Source organism: Phytophthora parasitica (assembly GCF_000247585.1).
Source record: "Phytophthora parasitica INRA-310 unplaced genomic scaffold supercont2.93, whole genome shotgun sequence".
NCBI classification, from domain to species: domain Eukaryota; phylum Oomycota; class Peronosporomycetes; order Peronosporales; family Peronosporaceae; genus Phytophthora; species Phytophthora nicotianae.
Window position 1 is genome coordinate 112156 of NW_008649079.1, and position 6652 is coordinate 118807.

General features: G+C 49.1%; 5 protein-coding genes across 5 annotated transcripts; 2 read left to right on the forward strand and 3 right to left on the reverse strand.

Moving 5' to 3' along the window:
- Positions 1 to 272: 272 nt before the first annotated feature.
- Positions 273 to 1085, reverse strand: PPTG_24421 (hypothetical protein; the record flags this gene model as incomplete). Its single annotated transcript, XM_008917088.1, has 2 exons — positions 273 to 380; positions 1017 to 1085. 2 exons carry the CDS (start codon positions 1083 to 1085, stop codon positions 273 to 275), a joined length of 177 nt encoding a protein of 58 aa, XP_008915336.1.
- Positions 1086 to 1129: 44 nt separating this feature from the next.
- PPTG_24422 (hypothetical protein) lies at positions 1130 to 1717 on the reverse strand. Its single transcript, XM_008917089.1, has one exon. The coding sequence runs from the start codon at positions 1608 to 1610 to the stop codon at positions 1497 to 1499; it is 114 nt and encodes a 37-aa protein (XP_008915337.1). The 5' UTR covers positions 1611 to 1717; the 3' UTR covers positions 1130 to 1496.
- Positions 1718 to 2892: 1175 nt separating this feature from the next.
- On the forward strand, positions 2893 to 3552 carry PPTG_18869 (hypothetical protein; the record flags this gene model as incomplete). The annotated part of the gene is made up of 3 exons (XM_008917048.1): positions 2893 to 2915; positions 3000 to 3226; positions 3344 to 3552. 3 exons carry the CDS (start codon positions 2893 to 2895, stop codon positions 3550 to 3552), a joined length of 459 nt encoding a protein of 152 aa, XP_008915296.1.
- A 913-nt stretch (positions 3553 to 4465) lies between these two features.
- Positions 4466 to 4657, reverse strand: PPTG_24423 (hypothetical protein; the record flags this gene model as incomplete). Its single annotated transcript, XM_008917090.1, has 1 exon — positions 4466 to 4657. The coding sequence occupies one exon, from the start codon at positions 4655 to 4657 to the stop codon at positions 4466 to 4468; it is 192 nt and encodes a 63-aa protein (XP_008915338.1).
- Positions 4658 to 5260: 603 nt separating this feature from the next.
- PPTG_18870 (hypothetical protein) lies at positions 5261 to 6649 on the forward strand. Its single transcript, XM_008917049.1, has 3 exons — positions 5261 to 5604; positions 5682 to 5806; positions 5874 to 6649. Exons 1-3 carry the CDS (start codon positions 5371 to 5373, stop codon positions 6439 to 6441), a joined length of 927 nt encoding a protein of 308 aa, XP_008915297.1. The 5' UTR covers positions 5261 to 5370; the 3' UTR covers positions 6442 to 6649.
- The last annotated feature ends 3 nt before the right edge of the window (positions 6650 to 6652 follow it).

A 6652-nucleotide genomic window follows, 5' to 3' on the forward strand; every position in this document is an offset into this window, starting at 1 on the left:
TGTTCCTGGTGTAGATCGATGGTGGTGAATCGGTCATGGACTTGAAGTCAGTGATCAAGGAGAGAGCTGGCATCATTTTGGAGACGATCGACCCTTCTTATTTGACGCTGTTTACCCCAAATAGCGACGACGTAAGAGCGAGGATTCGGAGGGCTTTCATTAGAGGCTCTTAAGCTGATGCATGCGTCTAGAGAACTTTATTCAGTGAAGATACTGCAGGCAGCATTCAGGGGTTTCCCAGCTGGCAGTCCGACTTACGTGCTGGCCCTTGTTCACGTTTTTAACTGGAGCATATTGGCGTTGGCGAGAGCAAAGTGGATAATCTTCAGCCGTACGAGATGGTTGCACGCCGGCTTAAAGACTGCCCCGAAGTTAAGCTCCTATAGACAAGATTATAAGCTCTGCTGAGCGTCATGACAAAGGTTTTACTCCATTTATCGTGTTGAAAATCCGGTGGGAACTGGAAAAACTTAAATGGCATGCAACCTTCAAGTGACGGTGTGTATTCTCATTTATTGCTGCGGCTTTACGCGGAGATAAAGCTTTCAAACCGTGCGTTCGGAGCTCGAAAACACCATACAAGTTTGGCGAAAGCAAGGGAACCAAGCCCTGTATGCTTTTCCTGGACGAGTTTCCGTGTGCTGGGTATAAGGACACCCTACACCAGTGATGTCAGCAGAAGAGCACCGCCCTCGTACAGTTCGAGCATCGTACTTGCGCGTAATGCGAAATGCGTTTCTAGCTTTCAAACTACTGGTGGTTGTGAACTTGACGAATGGAAGCGGGTTGGAATTGCCGTGTACTGGCGAGGACCATGCGGTGTTAGGCCATACTTGAGTAATGTAGTATTATACAGAGTGGAGGTAGTGTTTCTTCTCTTTCTACTGTTGCTCTCGAATACAAATGGCTCGATATTCCTGGTCAGCTGAAGAGAGACTTGCAAAACAGTCGGCCAATACTTGCTTCGCTTTGCACTAGAGTACTTCCAAGAATACTCTAGCGATGACATGGCTGACCTCGGCATCTACCTTAGCAATATCGTGGACTGGTTGGGCCCACGATTCGTGGGCCTCCGAATATGGCATTTTTATTTAGTAGACAAAGGAAGACAACATACATTATGCGTTATCTCCTCTATACTCTATCAAATAAATTATGTCATTAAACGAAGACGGCAAATAAATAACGGAGTAATGGAGACCACTAAAATGTGTTACCTTAGTTCTCCATTGAGAAACATGTACAATGTACGGTATCAATTGATGCTGTTGACAGTGCTAGAATCCCAATAACTACGGTTCTCACGGAGGAATAAGATCATATCCAGCGTTGCAGGTTGCAACCCTTGTCTTTGATGACCAAATGTCACCCGCGCAACACTAAAAAAGCGTTCCACCACGTTAGACGTTGGTGGAATCGTCTTCAATTGCTCGTAGGAAACAGCGGGTCCGGCAATCCGGCGGCGCTTACGAAGACGTTCGACAAACGAAAGATCTTCAGCGGGAGTATTCGAGGATCACCTCGTCATACTCGTCACGACACGGTCGGAAGTAGAACCCCGAGATCTGGGCGTTGGTGTAGGCGCTGCCGGGTCGTGTGATAAGAACCATGGTAGTTACAAGAGTGGCTGGAAGCAGGTGAGGCGTATTGACAAAAATGCGAAATAGCTGACAGTTGAGAAGACCCAGAGAAGGTTGGAGTCGATCGGTGGTATAAGAGAACCTTTAATAAATTATGAAATCATATCTATACAGAAAATCAATTATCACATGGTCACGTATAGATCTTTGAAATAAATAATTTACTAAGAATTGTGGTAAATAATGTTATAGTAAATGTATATTTCGGAGGCCCTGCCCACGAATGCGAGCTCTGAGGAGTCCGTCTGAGGTGCTGATAGTCGGTTTGTTCTACTCCAAAGCTGGAATTTCAGGATGACGGACGAATGCACTGTTCTGATCGATGCTCACTTTGCGTGCCATACACTCCAGGAACCATTAAGGCGAAAGTCGTTTTGGCCAGCGATTATTGAGATAAGCTAGAGCAGCTGAAGCGCTCATACACGTTCATACGTCCAAACGCAGATTTGCTGCTGCATTTCGTCTTGACTGCGGGTATGTCTCCTGTCCGTTGATGGAGACTCTGCATAAAATACTACAGTTGTTGGCGATGTAGTCTGCTCGACTGCAATCACCACGTACTGGACGATGAGATGAAATTTCAAGCACTAATCGACGCTTCCATCGTTCTAGCGAATCGTCATGGTGGTGTCAGTGGAGTGAGGCTCGCGTCATTTTTGGGCATGCTTTTGTATGAAATGGGTGTGATTTCGGAACGTGAAGACTTGGCGATCCCGTCGGACTTAGAATAAGGTCGTCATTCCGTTTCTGATACATCCGACCGTGACGTGGCCGGAGTGGTTTCTAAAAGGCTGGGAAGACACGTCGGCCAATTTCGCCAACTTGGTCTACGCTACCAACTCCAATAATATCAACCTTCATGTATCGTCAGTGCGAATGCTGGAATGAGTTTGATTTACCGAAGTGGTAGGTAGTATCCCGAATAATTCGTCGATTCACTTGATATTCACGGATACGATAAACGGGTCACTCACCATGACGTCAACGTTGGATGGACCTGGAAGGCCTACGGGCGTACTGCCATATATCAAAGTGTCCCGGATGAGAGCGTTGAAAACCTGGATCTCAAATGATCCCAAATGCACCAGCTTCGATAAGGAAATGCTAGTTGTCTTGATTGATCTGAACCCGAACAGTGGTTGGTGATGATGAGTAAGCCGTTTGAGGTGCTAAGCTTAACATAAGTTGATTCATGGTTAAATCTACAACGGTGCATTTCTTTTTGTGTATTTTGAACGATGAATGAATGCCGATGCACATCTTCCGTAAACCCTGGTGAAATAAAACACAGCTAGCTACCTATTCGTGGAGCGATTCTCACCACCTCGCAACATAACTTGTCCTATAATTCTGTAACAGGTACGCGGTTGAGACTACGGTTCGTCATACAATTGTGGAATCATGCGGTATCACGGTGCGGACGGCCAGTTCGACAACAGACAAGCAATCAGTAGCGACAGGAGGTCTTGTAGGTCGGCGGCACGAACCTGACGAAGGACAGGAGATACACGACGCTGGAGAGGTCCAGGAGCTGCACGGAGGACGTCGTGTGGTTGGTTGCGGGCCTGGAGAGTGGAACGGTGGCGGTGTGCGCCAGCGAAAGGGCGGCTGAGCGGCCGTAAACGACGGAGGAGCAGCATTGAAGTACGGGGGCTTTTGGAGCGACGGAGACTGCTTTACTTTAAATTTTGCTGGCTTGGAAGCGAGCACAATTCTGGAACGCGTGACTGGTGGCTTCGGAGATGGGGGACACGAACGGAAACACGGAGGATCGACGGCTGACGGGCGATTGGGCGGACTGGGACTGGGCTTGGCTACGGTAGCAGGACTGCGTCAGGAACAACTCACTGGGGAGTTCGACCTGGAGGTGCGGCCTCGTGTAGGAAGACCTACGTGTGGTTGGCGGGCTTGAGAGCTTGTTAGTTGTCGTGAAGGACGTGTGGCTGCTTTGGCAGTTGGACGGAACGGAACAGGAGGACGAGAGAAGGCAGTAGTAGTGTATTAGTGTTAATAAATAGGATTGTAGAGCTATCTGGGTGCTCGATCAGGCGGGGCTTCGAAGTTCGTTGCTGGTGTGACGAAGTGGATCTCATCGGACGGATGCAGCGGAGAGGTACGCGACTTGCTCAACGAGCCGGGCAAGATAACAGGCCCGCTAAAATTCGACCTGTACAATGTCATCTACATTTTCATGGTATTGTTGATTACTTTGACGTAATGATTTAACTCTGGTAGTGACGGAGGCAGGCTGCCTGCGCAAAAAAGACATTCAATCTATGGATTTCAATAGGCAGGATAAATTTTATCCTGGTTATTGCAAGTACATTAGCGGTATTAAATTTTGCAGCAGCAGCTCAGTTTTTGTTTTGGCGGCGCTGCTGATGTAGCAATTTTAGCCAATCAAAGTCGCAATTAATTGACTACCCCTTTTCAAACTTCTTGCAGCAGCAGCAGCTCATTTGGACTAGGATCCAGTATTGCTCCCCCCTCCCTTCTAGGATGCCTCGCTGCTTCAAGCGATAGCAGCTGTTATGCCACGTGCAAGACGTCCTAGTGACGAGGGAGGCTTCAGACCTGTTACGAGATGTGCTAAGCGATGAAGACTCTAATGAAAACGATCTGGACGAGTTTTGGGAGCACAAGTATGAGCACATCCAGGGTACCCGTTATTCCACACGGCCGTCTCACTACCAGAGGCGAAAAAATCGCTGACACAAGCAACTTTACAATCGCGAGCACACGTCTGAGACGGACTTCTTAAAAGACTTTCGAATGAAGCGCTCAGCGTGTTTCGGCTCAGTTGCCATACTAAAACATGATCCACATCATTCGCGAAGAGCACTCCCTCCACTTGACTTGTCGACCGTTTTGGAGTCTTTCCAGCTGTATATGTTCGTTAATGGTCCAGTAGTGTTTGACAATTCCGTATTAGCAGTTTCGTCAGCAGCCTCTTGTCGGAGGTTGACAGAGTTGAGGTTCTCATCCTCGTGAGACGTAGCTTCAGCTTCACCTCCCATCGACACTACCAAGACGCCCTTGAGTCCAATGCACACTGAACGTTTGGCTTGGATCTTTGCTCACCAGAAAATAATGCTGCAGCTCGACAAGTATCGGTTTTTGTTGCAGAACGCGAAAAGCAATCTGGGCCAATCAGAACGCAGGAAAAAATGTGGCTTTCTGCACACAAAAAACATCTTGCTGCTGCAAAATTGAATACCACTATTACTGCCCGAATAACAATCGATCCAGCTACAATACTTTAGACGTCAAATAATAACAAAAGCGATGTCGCGGTGGTGTTCAAGCTTGCTACTGCAGTGTTACTTCAGATATCTTTTAATTAACAATCTTTTGAGCATACAAACCGTCAACCAAAGCCTCCTACTCTCGTTGGGGTTCCCAACATCCATAGTCATCGCAAGAAGTACACTGCAACACGAAGGATACACTTTTTTTATCGCTGAAATGCATAGTTTGATAACACTGCACTCTGGTACAACAGACGATGGTCCTTCAGTTGACCTTTTTATTTTTGCCAAAAAGGCCTGTTTTAACATTTTGTTTTGACTGTTAAAACATGGTCGAACGACTTGTTTCTAAACAAAATCATTAACGCAACATCTAGCGCAACGTAAGCTTTAGGTTGCGCTAAGGGGGAGTGGCTATCGTCCGCACATTTTCCCGACACGCCACTTCGCCAAGCCACACAAGAGAGACTTCTACCTTGACTATGCTCGGCCGTATCGCTCTCCGCAAGGCTGCGCTCAGCTCGTCCAAGCTGTCGTCGGCTAAGATGATGCGCCCTATGGGCCTGCACACCACGGGCGTTGTGCGCAAGAACGAGGAGGCCTCGGAGGAAATCCAGGTGCCTACCCAGGGTCTGCTGGAGCAGGCTGGCCTGACGGACTGGAAGATCTCGGCCCCGATCATCGGCGCCCTGGCCATCCCCGCTATCTCCAACCACGTACGAATTCGACTGCAGTGCTATGATCAGCTAAGAAAGGCAACCGACTGACCCTGTTCCCGTGGTGTTTTAAACAGTTCTACGTGCTGAACGAGGAGTCGCAGCTGGCCTGCTGCTTCCTGCTCTTCTGCTCGGCTTCTTACAAGTTCGGCGGTGAGATGATCGCCTCGTACTTCGACGAGCGCGCCGCTGCCATTCTGGGGTGAGAATCGCGATCTCTGAAGCGTATTTTAAGGTATATGGAGCATTAATTTGTTGATTTTTTACAGTGAGCACAACGCCGTGGAGGACGCTAACTTGGACCTGGCCAAGGAGACTCTGGAGACCCACAAGGCCATGCTCAACATCCACGAGGACATCGCCGCCGTGGCTGAGGCCCACAAGGAGGCCGTCGCCCTCATGTGCGAGGTGCAGGCTTACAAGCTGCGCCACAAGACTCGCGACACGTTCATCAAGAACCTTGAGTCCATCCGTGAGATCGAGGGCAGCTACAACCTGGAGCTGCAGAAGAGCATGGTGGCCAACGCTACCAGCAAGGTGCGCGCTGTCGTCCAGAAGGGCGACAAGAAGCTCAAGGACGCCGCCTTCAAGCACGCTCTGGACATTCTGGGCAACGCTAAGGTGGACGACAGCAAGGAGGACGACGTGGCTGCTCTCTTCACCAAGGAGCTGCGTGCCTACGCTTCGGACCTGGAGGCCAAGCAGGGCCAGGTGGTCCAGCTCACGGCCGAGGAGCAGAGCGAGCTCCAGGCCGACTTGGACGCTTACATGAACCGCTTCGGCCTCGAGGACGCCGACTTCAAGGCCCCCAAGGAGGTCAAGGTCGAGCTCATGTAAGCTGCCGTTATCGTCATCTGAGCTGTTGGTACCTGCAGTGTCAGCAATTGTGGGCGATGGATGCAGAAACCACTTGGCAGTTTAAAAATGAATGGATTATCCATCTACTTGAAAGAATAAGCAGAGCGGAAGAGCCACAATATCCGTTGTCTTCATAAAGCATTGCACTCGCTGTACCCTCGCTGAAGGAAGACAGTCTAGATCATCAAAG

What these genes read in the sequence shown, in the direction of transcription:
- PPTG_24422 (XM_008917089.1), bottom strand. Translation starts at nt 1,610, where the DNA reads ATGGTTCTTATCACACGACCCGGCAGCGCCTACACCAACGCCCAGATC.
- PPTG_18870 (XM_008917049.1), top strand. Translation starts at nt 5,371, where the DNA reads ATGCTCGGCCGTATCGCTCTCCGCAAGGCTGCGCTCAGCTCGTCCAAG. An exon ending in TCCCCGCTATCTCCAACCAC is followed by an intron (nt 5,605 to 5,681) that starts GTACGAATTCGA and finishes TGTTTTAAACAG; the next exon opens with TTCTACGTGCTGAACGAGGA. An exon ending in CGCGCCGCTGCCATTCTGGG is followed by an intron (nt 5,807 to 5,873) that starts GTGAGAATCGCG and finishes GATTTTTTACAG; the next exon opens with TGAGCACAACGCCGTGGAGG.